The sequence below is a fragment of the Propithecus coquereli genome, unplaced genomic scaffold (assembly GCF_000956105.1).
Source record: "Propithecus coquereli isolate 6110/MARCELLA unplaced genomic scaffold, Pcoq_1.0 Scaffold246, whole genome shotgun sequence".
Lineage (NCBI taxonomy): Eukaryota > Metazoa > Chordata > Mammalia > Primates > Indriidae > Propithecus > Propithecus coquereli.
The window spans coordinates 1,470,707-1,484,813 of NW_012148019.1; the positions used below are offsets into that span (position 1 = coordinate 1,470,707).

Genomic DNA, 14,107 nt, shown 5'->3' on the forward strand with positions numbered 1-14,107 from the left:
TGGTGAAATATACATAACATAAAATTTACCATCTTAACCATTCTTAAATATACTGTTCAGTGGCCTCGAACTCCTGACCTCAAGCGATCTTCCCGCCTCGGCCTCCCAGAGTGCTAGGATGACAGGCGTGAGCCACCGCGCCTGGCCGTGATCGGTGGCATTAAGTACATTCATATTGTTGCAGCCGTCACCACCATCCATCTCCAGAACTCTTTTCATCTTGCAAAACTGAAACTATAACCATTAAACAACTCCCCATTCACTCCTCCCCACTGCCCCTGGTAACCACCATTCTTCTTTCTGTCTCTGTGAATTTGACTACTCTGTGTGCTTCATGTAAGTAGAATCATACAGTATTTGTCCTTTTGTGGCTGATTAAATACCTTTTAAAATACAAATTGTGTATTTTCACTTTATGCATTTAGAAACTGTAGGATGACTACGTACCTACATGTAGAGTACAGTAATATAAATTTCTTGGTGCCAGGAGCATCCATGAGTACACCAATAGCCATTTGTCTTTGCCCTTTTTTGTGCAAGCACCCAGACAGTTTTAGATGTCTTTCTCAGAGAGATATGAAAATAATATGAACAAATAATTGAGCACATTATATAAAGAAAATAACATGCCTGTTGTTGCTCTGTGATTTGGTAAGAATCACAGAGTAATAGAACTGGAGAAGGGTATTAGAATCATCTAGTCCAATCGGCACTCTAATTGTACAAATGAGAAAACCGAAACAGGCAAAGTGACATACAAAACAAAGGTAATGGTGGAACCAGGTTTTCTTAATTCTGTACTTTCCCTTATATGTTCATTAGTCTACTAATTAATATAATAATTCTTGTGGTAGCTAATTATGCCCTTGAATTTAAGAGACCAACATTTGTAGAATAAAATAAGTAAAAGGTTAATGTTTACTTAAAACAAAAAATAATGAATAACAGAAAAAAGTTATCTGTCCTTAATTTTTATATTAAAGATTAGTTTATTGGGGTATATACACCATTGTTTCATTAAAGCAGAATATTTTTAAGGAGACTTTTGAATCATCTTAATCCCCAACATGGGATTTAATTCTATAACATTACATTTTTCTTATACTAAAGTTCAATGTATGATAAAACCTAGAAATGATATATTTTATTTGGTATAGTCATTTTCTTAGAAAAGTTTACCAGTGTATAAATATGTGAATAATCATTTCTGCTAAAACTGGTGACACCATTCCCTTAAGATTCAGGGTCACAAAGAATACTCCATGGCCGTAGTCTCCATACTTACATAATTGTACACCTCATCAGTTTAAAGAAAATGCACATACCTCAGTTATGTTTATTTATGAATTATATATATAAACCACTGTACTGATAAATTATATACACTAAAACTTACACAAAACATAAATTTTTAAAAATGGAATCAAAAATAAATATAAATGTAAATTTTTTCTTTCTGTACCCAGTGGATCACTTTGTTCACATTTTCCCTTTGGAAATCAGAAGGCTTGAGGATATTAATAATGATCATATTTACCTAATTTAATTATACTCTGGCCTGTTGCTACTGTACATTAAAACAGTATAAAATAAGTGTATCCGGTACAATATAATATATTAAAGTACTTTCATGAAGGTCTTTGGAATGACAACTTTAAGAAGCTCTATAAAAATATTATCAAATCAGCTAACATTTAGCAGCTGCAAATAAGACACAATATCCATCTACCAGGAAGAAGCTTATCATATAGTTGGAGGGCATTTTATTTAGATGTACTTATGTGTGCATGTAAAGATGACTGATGATTTAAGAGGGAATATATGGAATATCGTGCGTGTGTTGCAGAGTGTGGAGGTTCATGGAGAGGAACAATCACTTCAAGCCTGTGGGAGCCAACACGGGCCTCAAGGAGGAGTTGCAATTTTATTTGGTTGGTTGGTTTGAGCTTTATAATTTAAATAGGCAAAAAACATGGAAATATTTAGGAGAAACTAAGTAGATTCATTTTATTGGAGCAGATAGTTTTCGTAAAGGAAACTAATGGAAGGAAAGGTAGCAGAGTAGGCTTGATTCTTTGAGGAGGACATTATTCCTAGCCAGACTAAGTAAATTGGACTTTTTCTGTTTGCAGTAGGGAACTGCTGAGCAGAATTGTGGTTATGTGGGTGGTTTAAGAAGATGGGATCTGTTGGCAATGTAAATACATCTTGGTGGAGAGAGAAGACGGGAGTTAGACCAGTTGGCAGGCTATTCAGTTCTTAGTAAGACCGTACCATTTGAGTGCCAGGCACCTGTACTCTAAGTACTCTTCAAGTAGGAAACTCTATGAGGTAAGTACAGTTAGTATTCCCATTTCATAGATGAGGACACTGGGGCATGGAGAAAGTTTTTTTCCAAGGTCACACAACTGGTAACCCAGGAAATCTCTATCTTCTAGCTGCTGCCATGGATAACTTGAATCTAAGTTAGAGTTTTTGCTCTGAATAGAAATTTGGGACATGTACATGAGAGACTGAAAAAGGGACCTGGGCGAAATTCAGCTGACTGTGTGGGGCGGGTGGGAAGTACCAAACACCAGCCAATTCAGTTCAGAAACGAGTGGTAGATCAACATAGAGAAATCAAAAGAATTTGATCAGTTTTACTTATAAAAGTTTATCCTAAGGATATAATCCTAGAAAAACAAAAAGAAGAAAGTTATTTTAGAAAGTTACAAGAATGTTGATGACCATGTTTATGAAAGGAAAAAAGAAAGACTTGGAAGTTATTCAGGGAGGCTTTTTTAAAAAGGCTTATTGGTATTTTCTAGATTTTCTTCAGCACATAACGTATTCCTTTTGTAATACTGATTATTTCTAAAAGGAGAATGCTAGTTTGGGGAAATTTTTTATTTGGGGGTTTGTTTACTAATTCATCCATTCATTCCTCAAGTGCCTACAATATGCTGAGCACATTGTGCCAAACCTGATCCTGGCTAGATGTTGAGACAGAATGATGAACAGAGAGTTCAGTGTCTTCCAGAAGCATTCAGACCAGCAGGGAGACAGGCATGTAAATAAATAATTTCAGTGTAATATGATATAGAAAACATGTTCAAGAAATAGTGATTGGGGAAAGAGCCATCTAAGTATGTTTGTTTGAATCCGGGAAGTCGTAACAGTAAGAGTATTATTTGAGTTAAGCCTTAAAATCTGCTAAGTTGACAAGTAAGCCCAAAGAAGGTATTTCAGTAAAGGAAGCAGTAGCATGTGAGGTCATGGTACGATATCCAGATGCAAACACCCAGCTTTGGTTAGACTCAGGAGAGAGAGCTCCATTCATGGGTCATCCGAGCAGTGGTGATACTTGAAGCCTTGAATAAGGTATATGAGGCCACTAAAACACAATACCTGAAGAAAGCCTTTTTAAGGAATAGAAGGGAAAAGTGCCAGTGGAGAACCTAGAGAAGCAGCAAGTCAGAATGATACAATATGGAAGCCCAAGAAAGCAGCGCTGTGGATGCTTAGTGGTATCCACTACTGCAGAGAAATACAGCCACTTCATAATGTTTTCTTTCCAGTCTTTGTTCTGTGTGTTTGTTGTTGTTTAAAATTAGTTTGTAGTCTACACAGTTTTATGCCCTGTCTTTTCAATAAGTGAATGAACTAATTTGTTTACTCATATTTTTTACTTTGGGGTATTTGTGTTTTCCCCTCCACTCTAAGGAAGCAAATCAGCTTGTAAAGGATTCAGAATGGCCTATGAGAAAATGGATGCAAGTGTAAAATAAATGTGAAATACTTATTCAGAAAGTTAGCAGTGAGGCTGATAAACTGTAACAAAGGTGAATTACTCATCTTTGTTTTCTGGGCACCTAGATCAGTGACTGATGTTGAATGAAGGGAAGAAGAAATGAAATTAAGAAGTACAGATGGGGATCTTAAGATCAGTGAAAGGATTTTTTTATGGTAATGAAAAGTTGTATTTATTTGGATACAAGGTGCAGATTGTAGTTTGCTTAGCCTTGGAAAATAGGAATTCCTTTTCCTCTTGAGGCTGAGGGCAAAAAGGCATGGGTTTTTAGTACAGATGTTTTTAAGAATCGGAAAGAACAAAACCTGATTAGACTTAGTACAGTAGTAGATGAGTCGTCTGCTGACAGTGGGGTAAGGAGGTGTAATGACAGGCTTGACCGTAAAAGCAAAATTTTAAACGTTCCTTTGGAAGAGTGTGATGGTGGGAACAGCAAGGGGTTGTTGAGCAGCAGCGAGCACCTCGTGGGACGCTGGTGGGCTGGTTGTGGAGCAGGACTCCACAGGTTGGGAGTGGAACATGGGCAGGTGTCTGTCTCAGTGACATCGCCTCTAGACACGAGAATTTGGATGGAAGACTACTTTTTTCACAGAATACACTCTCGAACCTTAGAGCTGGGAGAGGAGATGTACTTAAGTTCAATTCCTGATGATATTAATAAAAAACAAAAATGGAAATTTATGTATGTGTGTAACTCCACCAAAGTGAAGAATAAGCATTTATTATGAGCATTGTTCCGTAAACCATGAAACATATTAACCCAATACTTCCATTTTTTAACAGTGACTCACCTTCATTGATAAAAGTTAGTGGTGGTATCTTGAAAGGGCTTTTGGTGGGAGAAGTTGCCAGATCCGGTGGCGGCATTAAATCTCTGGGATAACCTGGATCCCTCTGTATCTCGTTACCTGCCAGCAGACCAGGAGTGTACTGGTGACTGTTGGGAATGTGTTGTGGCACCACCTGGACAAGAGGGGGAGACACATGGGTGTCTTGTCGGGAAAATACCCTCAAGCACTGTTCTTCCAGCACAGTGATCATCACAGACTGGTTGTTGACAAGGTCAGTCAAGGAAGCGTATTTCACCTCTAGTTCCCTGTACCTGGTCGCCATCTTCAGCATTTCTGTGGTGACATTGAGGATTTTATTCTCCAACTGGGAAAGTTCAAGTGAATTATCCCTCTTACGGATAATCTCGTGCAAGAGTTGCATGTAGAGCTGAGTGACGCGGGAGTTCATGTTTCGGCTTTCTTTCCTCAGGAGCTTTACCTCATTCACGATGTTTCCGTCCACATCCACCACCAGTTGCAGCACGTCTATCTCCCGCTTCTGCCTGGAGAGCACATCCTTCAGATTCTCCAGGTCCATCCTGGTGATCATATCTTTGATGGTACCCGCATCTTGCCCTTTGGTGTTGACACAGATTGGCCCTGTTATTTTTTGTTCCGGTACCAGGAAAGTGTATGCACATTTCTTTGCTTCCTCTTTACCGTCTGTGGCACGAGGGTATCTTCTCTGGGTTATTTTTTTTATTTTGAACTGTCCTCCTCTGCAATGTCCAATGCCCGTTAGTAGGAAGAGTAGCACACCTAGGGTCCAGATAAAAGCCTTCATTTTGAAATGAGGTTGTACAACAGCGTCTTTTGGAAAAAAACAAATCAATGAAGGGAAAAAGTAAAAAGAATTCATATTAATCTACATTAATCTACATATAAAAACTAAGGAGAAAACTGAATATTTATTGATGTTAATAAATTTGGCCAGATTAACTTTGTTAATTTCTTAAATTCAATTTTAAGTTATAGTACTTTGGCATTTGTTTAAAGATGAGGTTTTGGAGAGTAGCTCTTCCAGGTATCACCTCATTGTAATGCTGCTTGTTCCCCAGCTCACTGAGCAGATCTTGGTCGGTGCCCACTGCGTATGAAGGCACCCTGTGAGGTGCTGTTGCGGCTTTCGAGACCCTAATAGGACACCTTTCTTGTCTTTAAGAAGCTTACTACCTTAAGACTATGAAAAGGCCTTAATTAAGACATTCTTGTCTAACTAGTATTAAAATTACCACGTGACTTTACTAGTCAGTGTTTTAGATTCATACTGTACAGTTTCGATTAAATTGGTCCTCTGTGATAAATACCATGTCTTTTTTACCTATCAAATTAAAAAAAAAAAGCCATTTTAGACAAATCTCAAACCAGACAATTTTAGCATCATATGTTGTTTTTGTTTTTGTATCATCTCTTAGTGGGATTGGTGACAGGTTTAAGAATGATAGACTTCTCGCAGTCACTACTGTGGGCAATTGTCTTTCCTGAACCATAATTACATGTATGCTCTGAGCTTATAGATGATTCTGAAGGTTCGTTCTTCTAACAGAGGTTCTATTGAACTATATTTTAGTGAAATATTAATAACTTTCCACAGCCATCACCAAGGAAAGAAACGTATCTATAATTGAATAGGAATGTTAGATTTGGAAAATGCCTTGGAGACCATCTCATTCAAGAACCTCTTTGCACCCATGTTGAAGGCCAGGGCCACACACATCTTAGAACCTGGTCTAGATTGGGTTCCCTCACCCTTAGTTAGTATTTGTAGCAGCGACGTGTATGCTAAAATCTGTGCTTGGAATGTTTTGTTTTTGCTGTGGCAGATGAGAAATAACTTGTTCTTCAGGGTACAGTTTCTTCTGAGGAAACACTAGAACTAGTTCCAAGAGCTAAGACTTCCTTTCTCTTTAGTTACCTCCCAAAGATGTAGTAGTAGTAGGATGGGTAACGTGTTTGTTCCATCAGGTTCGCTAGCAAGCTGCTGTACTGCAGCCCACCTTCCCGCTCTTATAGCCTTGATTCCTATCTGCTGTTTTTGAAGGATGGCAGTGGATAGCCTAAGATAGATCTTTTCTATTCCATTTTCCACCTAACTACTTGTTTCTTGATTTGAGAAGCCAGGTCCTAAGTTGTTTATGCCTAGTATTAATAACAACACAACAATAACAGTAGTTAATACTTATTGGGTGCTTGTTCAGTGACAGGTACTGTTTTAAGCTCTTTACATGTTTTTTACTTCTCACCACAACTCTGTGAGGTAGATTATTATGATCCCCATTTTCTGAAGAAAATCTTGGCATCCAGAAGTTAAGTACGTTGTTATCAAGAGTCACACAGCTTCTAAGCAATGGAGACAGAATTTGAACCCATGCAGAAAACTTTAGCATTCATGTTTTTAATTAACCACTACATTATATGGCAATATATTCTAAATTATTTTCTACCAACAACGCTATGACAATCCCTTATATTTATGTAGCATTTAATACATGTTAACTATTTGCATTCACAACCATACTATGAAGTAAATGCTGTATCATTTTACAAAGGAATAGTCCTGGAGAAGCTAAACCGCTCAAATGGGATTCAAACCTTCTATTCCTAACTTCTCTAGACCTGCGATTTGTATCCTCATAACTATGGAGGAGTTTTAAGTTTATGTTTCTTGTTTTGGGCATCCTTTTCCTGGTTTGTATCTCTCTTCATTGACCAGTTAATTTATGCAAAAGTATGTGTGGATTATTTTTGATAGAATTTGTTTACATCATTTTTATATCCTGGACTTACGTGCTGTCATTCCTTTCCCTCTGTGTGTCTTCTGTAAATTGGTATTTCTGTCTCTAACTTGTGATTATGGATCTCTCCCAAAAATAAAGATTTATGTCAATGAAATATAGACTTTGCGGCTACAGTCATGAAGACTACTGCTACTTTCACTTTCTAAAACCATGTCTCCTTATTTTTGGTGTTTTCAATTGAGTATGTTTTCAAAATAGATAAAGCAGAGGATGGATGGAGTGTGGAGAATTATTTTTCTTTTACTAACTTAAGATAGGATCAGAAAAGATAGGGAGGATGGGCTTATTAATTCATATTTATATCAAGGCTTTTTTTTTTTTAAATATGGGAGTCATCATTGATCCAAGGCTGCCTTTGCTGACTAATATCCAAAGCACACATGGATGAATACATTATGTCATACCTTGCCTTCTGACATCTGTAGAAAATTTAGAAAAGAAGACTTATACTATACAAAAGTTACCTATACCAAAACTGATAAAAGATTTCTTCTTGTATTTTCAGATTCATGGAATTTAGATATGGTTTCTTAAACTCAGGACCTTAAAATAAAATGTAAGCCACGTACCTCCTAGGCGTAAACATATATAATTTCTCCTACATATTTAACTTAGCCAGTGCTAAATTCCACTTGTTTCAGTTTAATGATAGAATGGAAACTCTTAGATCATAAAATTATTTTGTTTAAATAATTTCCACTGTGATATAAGCTACCAAAACAAGGAAAATTCAGAAACTATCATGAAACTTCAAAACAAGTAGAATTTTATGAACAATATTCTGATTTAATAGCTTATTAACACAGATATTTACAGAACAGCAAAGAGCATATTATCCAAGACTGCTGTTCTGACTTTGAATCAGTGTTATCATTGAAGAACAAAACACATTAAAATCCTAATCTAAATTAAAACAAAAACAGCTTCCTTTTGTGTATTCTCTCTTGGTTTATTGTGGTTCCTGTAAGATTAAATCATAAGATAAATCACTATCCACCATAAGAGAATCTTATCTAAGTTAGTATTTAAAGAAAGCAACTAAAAGTTTATTTTTAAAAATAAGAATAATTCCCTTCTTCTTACAAAAGTAATGCCTTCATTGTCACTTAAAGTAGAGCAAGGAGCCACATTTCTTAAGTAGTAGACTAGCTACGTCATGCCTAAAGAACTGATTTTAAAAATACATTTACTGTTACATTTTCTAAAAACATTCTCTTATTTAATATTTTCCCACATATGTTCAGTTTTAAATTGAAAGATTCATAAATCTGTGTTACCTCATAAAACCTTTCTGTGTATGTTAAAATTTTCCTAGGTCCCAAGAGAATGTTATAAATTAGTTACAGTATACTTAAGTTAACTATGTCTTTGCTTGGTTGTTTTTAGAGAAGAAAAAAAAGACTTCTATGCATTGGGTTAATTTTATTAGTACCGTTTCTCTTCATAGTTGCTACATTGCCAGCTAGCAGGGAGAAGAAATAAAAGTCAGGATTTACTTCCTTTCAGATGGTAAACTCATAGAGGCATTTAACTGTCTGGGTCATGCACTGAAAACAGCAAGAGGCACTGAAGTTAAATTTATGAAGCATTGAGGATGTTAGATAAAGAACCTCTGGATTGTGAAATATGTTCTGGGAAGAGACTTGAGAACAATCTAATCCCCTGGATATATTTAAGAAAGGGATAAATACTTATCTGTGTGATTTGGGTTTCAGATTAAATGCTTGCCTAAGGCATCAGTAAGAACTGAGGCTTTATGAGGTCCTGCACTTTTCATAGCAACAACAAAAATGAGAGATGACAATATTTCAGATCTAGTGTTGCTTAGAAATTTTATCCAAATTTCTTGTAAAATATGTTTAATAGGGATCCTTCCAGTATTTAGAGTTTTGAATCTTTAAGGAAAGGACATGAAAAACAAAGTTGGAAAAAATTTTAGCTTTACCATTATTTGCTATCGGAGATTCTTACCATTAATATCTTTAATTTTTAAAAGGCCAGAGAATCTCCAAATCATAACAAACCTAACTGTCTTTGATGTTAAAGCTTACTATTGGTAACTAGTGATTTTACTTTTAATAGTTTTCATAACACAATTAAAAAAAGCTCCCAGATAGAATATTGAAGAGAACCTCTTTTGTATGGTTACCAAAATCATTTCTATCTAAAATTATTCTATATTTTGGGCCTTTTAATCTAGTATGCAAGTAATTACATCTTAGATGGGTTTTTATTTTCTATTGTTAATGCTCACTACTTACATAATAGTCTTTTGTATGTGTATCAATAACTTTGCTTTCCCAAGTAATTCCATTTGTAGCAGGTTTAATTTGTTACCCAAATTAAATTACTGTTACATGTAAACCTGGAAAACTATTTAAAATTTTGACTTTAGCAAGAAATGCCTTAGATTTTTCTTAAATCTATATAAGAATTTCTGCCTAGTATATGCTTATGCTGTAATTCAGGTTTTGTTGCAAAGCTTTTTGGTTATTTTTGTATCTTCTTACCTTTGGTTTGTAACTATACTGTGAGAAACCCAACAGTTTATGTATATCTTCAGCACATACACTATAGCTGTGAGAAGAGAAACTAATTATATTTACAGTTATTTTCTTTAGTTTGTATTCCTTTGTTTTTAATCATTGTGCTATAAACCTTAAACATTTAATCTGTTACTTGTTAAAATTTTTTTCGAGTTTCACTAAAGCTCTGGTTTTCAGAAACCCAGTATGCATTTATCAGTCTATAATCATATACAGTAAATATCATTAAGTTGAACCTCAAAGAATGCATTAACCATCATAAAAAAAATTATTTAATGTTTCCACATAAAGTTGCAAAACAAACCTTTTTCAGATGATAAATTATAGTATGTTCCAAAGTTCTTTGTTTAATAAGAGACTCTGAAATCTTTACTACCAGTATAAAATAATTATGCATTTTTATATACATAGTATTTTAAAATAAAAATAAAAGAAATATTAAATACCTTTTTGTATCTGTTGACAAAGTGAATCCAGTAACTTGCTGCCCTTATTCTTGATTTTTAAAATCAGTGTAGAAGTTTGTTCAGCTGTGACTTCAATGCAGCTGCATTTTTGTTTTGGACCGTTGAATCCAAGCTGTAAGAAGGAACTTCTTTTTCTTTTTACAATACTAATCAATTGAATTTGACAAGCCACCTATGTAATTTTAAGTAGTCTAGTGGAAGTTCTGGTCTGTGGGCTGTCTTTAATCCGGCAGAGAAAGCATTGTGGCTTTGCTCTGCCTGCCACATGGAGAAATGCAGTAACCAGCTGCAGCTGACCCAGATTGTATATACAGTACCCTTGAATAGTGATTCCCTCTTTCTCAGTAGATTCAAGTTCAGCCCACATATTACATCACCAAAAAATTGCTAGAGACTTAGGATTTCCTCTCTGTAGCCTTAAATAGGGGTGGGGGGAGTGGGATCAGCAGGAGGTTGAATAGCTTCGAACAAGGAGAGATTGTGCAGGTTGAAGGAAGGGCACCATCTGGAAACAGACTATCATAGTTCAGCGGGCAATTATAAAACAAACATTTTAGTCTGCTGGCCAGAGATCTTTTAAGTTGAATACTGAAAAAATAGTACTCAACTTCACTTAGAAGTAGTTGCAGGCTGATGCGTTTAGTTTTTGTTAACAAAGAACAAGAGCTAGACTTTGTCAGGAGGCAGCCACCTAAATAATGTAATACTCTTTATAGCCTAGAAGAATTTTTAAACATTTCACTTACTAAGTTGCTATTTCAGAAGGTTTGTAACTTATAAGAAACTTGATGTTGTTGCAATATGTTGTATCCACTGTATAATGTGTCTTAAGATAAAACTGCTTGTATATGTAATTACCAGAAATAAGTGAAATAACCAAAAATGAGTGAAATTCTTTCAGATATTTAATACTTTTTAATCTGAAATTCTGGTGTTATATAATGTCACGTCCCCCTGTTCTACAGAATGGCCTCTCTTCTCTGTGCGAGTCGTTCTTGTTATTAATTGATGTGTCGTGGCTTAAAACAAACATGACCCTGAACTGAGTGAAAAACAGAGAGCTCTGACTCACCACAAACTATGTGAACTTAGACAAATCGCTGTACCTACCTCGGGCCCAGTTTCTTCTGCTACGAAAATACAGTACTAGAGCGGGAATTAGTGTTGAGTATCAGCTGTGCTATCGTATTTCATTAATTGAGAAATGTTAATTAAGTAACCCAATAGCTGAAGAAACAGAAACTTAAGCGTCTTAAGTAATTTGGCTTGGTACTTAAGTAGTGGAGCTGGGATGTGAGTGCCGTGCCAGAGCATCATGCCACACCATGCCACGCTGCCTGCCTCTCGCTGGATTGCCCACACGCCGAACGCTGCTTCTAGATAAAACTTGGGGACTTCTACTTCCTATTCTTCCTTGCCTTGCCTTGCCTTGTGCTGTTTTCCCCTTCAGATAGGGCACATTGTCAATCCACATCCTTCGTTCAAAATCTGAGATTAATTTCTCCCTCTTTCGCAGAATTCTTTGAGTTCCTATGGCATGCATAGGTATGCCAGGGGGTGCAAATTTCAGGGCCTCTAAAGGCAAGTGCTCACACCAGGAATGAAGCAGGTAACAGAAATGAGTGAAGTAAGCCAGCTGCAAAACAGTAGAGGAAAACGAAGGTTATGTCAAACTGGACTCCTTATGGTTAATTTAAAGGGATCTGCCTGCACCTTCTCAGTTGTACCTCATTGTGGCCATTAGGATTATGAGACAATATTGCTAGTCCTTCCCATTTTTCAGGAAAAGAGAGTCATTTACATTTTTCCTGTGATATTTCCTGATTTTAAAAACATTGGGTCAGATGGACTGGCAGCTTCTAGCCTGTGTTTTGTATTATGTATAATTTCTTGATCATTCAGTGATTGTGTTGTATTCACTAATAGTTTTATTTGAGGGAAATGTAAGATTGTAAAAAATTCCTCCTGAGCTTTTTAATTTGAGCAATCTTGAGCTTTCTAACTTAAGCAATTAGTAATATCACTAACCAAGGTAGAAAATTGGAATGACAGTTGTTTAGGGACAAATAATAGTTAGGCATGTTAAATTGAAAACGAAAGCCAGGAGCTTAGTTCTGTAGAGAGCTTTCAAAAGTCATCAAGAGTTAGGTGGTAACTGAAGTTACAGAACTAAGATACTACAGAGAAAGTACATGTAAAATGAGAAGGAAGGTTAATGGCAGACCATGGGTAATACCAACTTCCAGGAAACGTGAGGAAAAAGAAGAATGGTGGGGAGAGGGAGAGGCTAGGAAAGTAAGGTAGGAAACCCAGAGAACTAGAGGGGATGATTAAAATACTACAGAGAGATTAGGTAGGAGGGGGAGATCCAGAGAGAGGTTTAAAGATTTATAATGAGGAAAAGTCATTAATGCCTTTGCCAAAATAAGTTTCAGCATCATGATAGCTACACATTTCAGATTATTTAGTGGGTTGCAGAGTGACTGGATAAAATTTAACCGACAAACGAATCAGTATCCGCTCATGCCTGTAATCCTAGCATTCTGGGAGGCGAAGGTAGGAGGACTACTTGAGTTTAGGAGTTCGAGACCAAGCTGAGCAACAGTGAGACCCCACCTCTACTAAAAATGGAAAAATTAGCTGGGTTAGTGGTACAGGCCTGTAGTCTCAACTTACTTGGGAGGCTGAGGCAGGAGGATCGCTTGAGCCCAGGAGTTTGAGGCTACAGTGAGCTACGATGCACTCTACCCAGGGTGACAGAGTGAGACTGTCTCACAAAAAAAAAAAAAAAAGAATTGTTCTTTGTGCAAATAAACCATGTTAAATTTTAAAAAATATATGAGACATCAATAAGAAAAAGACAACCCAAGAGGTGAAAAAAAGGACAAAAACATTTATTACATAGAAATATAAATGCTTAACCTCATTACTGATCAAGGAAATGAAAATTAAGACACAAGGAGATACCATTTTATACTCACAAGATTGGCAAAAATTAAGATCGATGATACCAAGCATTAGTACAAATGTGGATCAGCAGAAACTGTCAAATAAAATGAATGAGTATGTTGCGATACAGTCACACATTAGTTTATTCTCAATTTAAGGAATTACAGCTGCATTTAACAGCATAGATAAGTCTTAGAAACAAAGTAATGACACAAAGCAATCACAGAAGACCATATGTTTAAAAATTTATTTAACAAATGCTTATAAATCACTTGGTGTGTACTAAACACTTTTGTAACTTTATAAATATTGTTATTTAATCCACACATACATTAAAATATGATTTTTTAAAGCTCAAAAATAAGCAAAAGTAAATAATATATTGTGCAGGTATACAGATGTATTTGTGGAAAAAACGGGAATAATCTTAAAATTCAGGGAACATATAGATAGATGGAACAGTATTGATGTAGTTCAGTTTTTAAGTAATATTTTATTTACCCCAATATATTTAAAATATAAATATGTAACCAATATGTTGTTAATGAGATATTTTACATTAATTTTTTGTACTAAATCTTCAAAATGTGTCTATTTTTTAACTTAAACACATCTTAATTCAGAATAAACACACTTGAAATAATAGTCACGTGTGGCAGATGGCTCTCATACGGGGCAGCACAGTGACAAAGAGTGAGTGTTTTCATCTGGATTTAATGGAAAAA

At 35.8% G+C, this 14,107-nt stretch overlaps 1 protein-coding gene across 1 annotated transcript in view; it reads left to right on the forward strand.

Annotated features, from left to right (window-relative positions):
• Positions 1-14,107, forward strand: part of RALGPS2 (Ral GEF with PH domain and SH3 binding motif 2) — a 191,660-nt gene that overhangs the window by 76,317 nt on the left and 101,236 nt on the right. Inside the window, exon 7 of the mRNA XM_012646525.1 lies at positions 5,053-5,182. Coding sequence (XP_012501979.1) covers positions 5,053-5,182 — 130 coding nt within the window. The remainder of the gene's footprint in view (positions 1-5,052; positions 5,183-14,107) is intronic.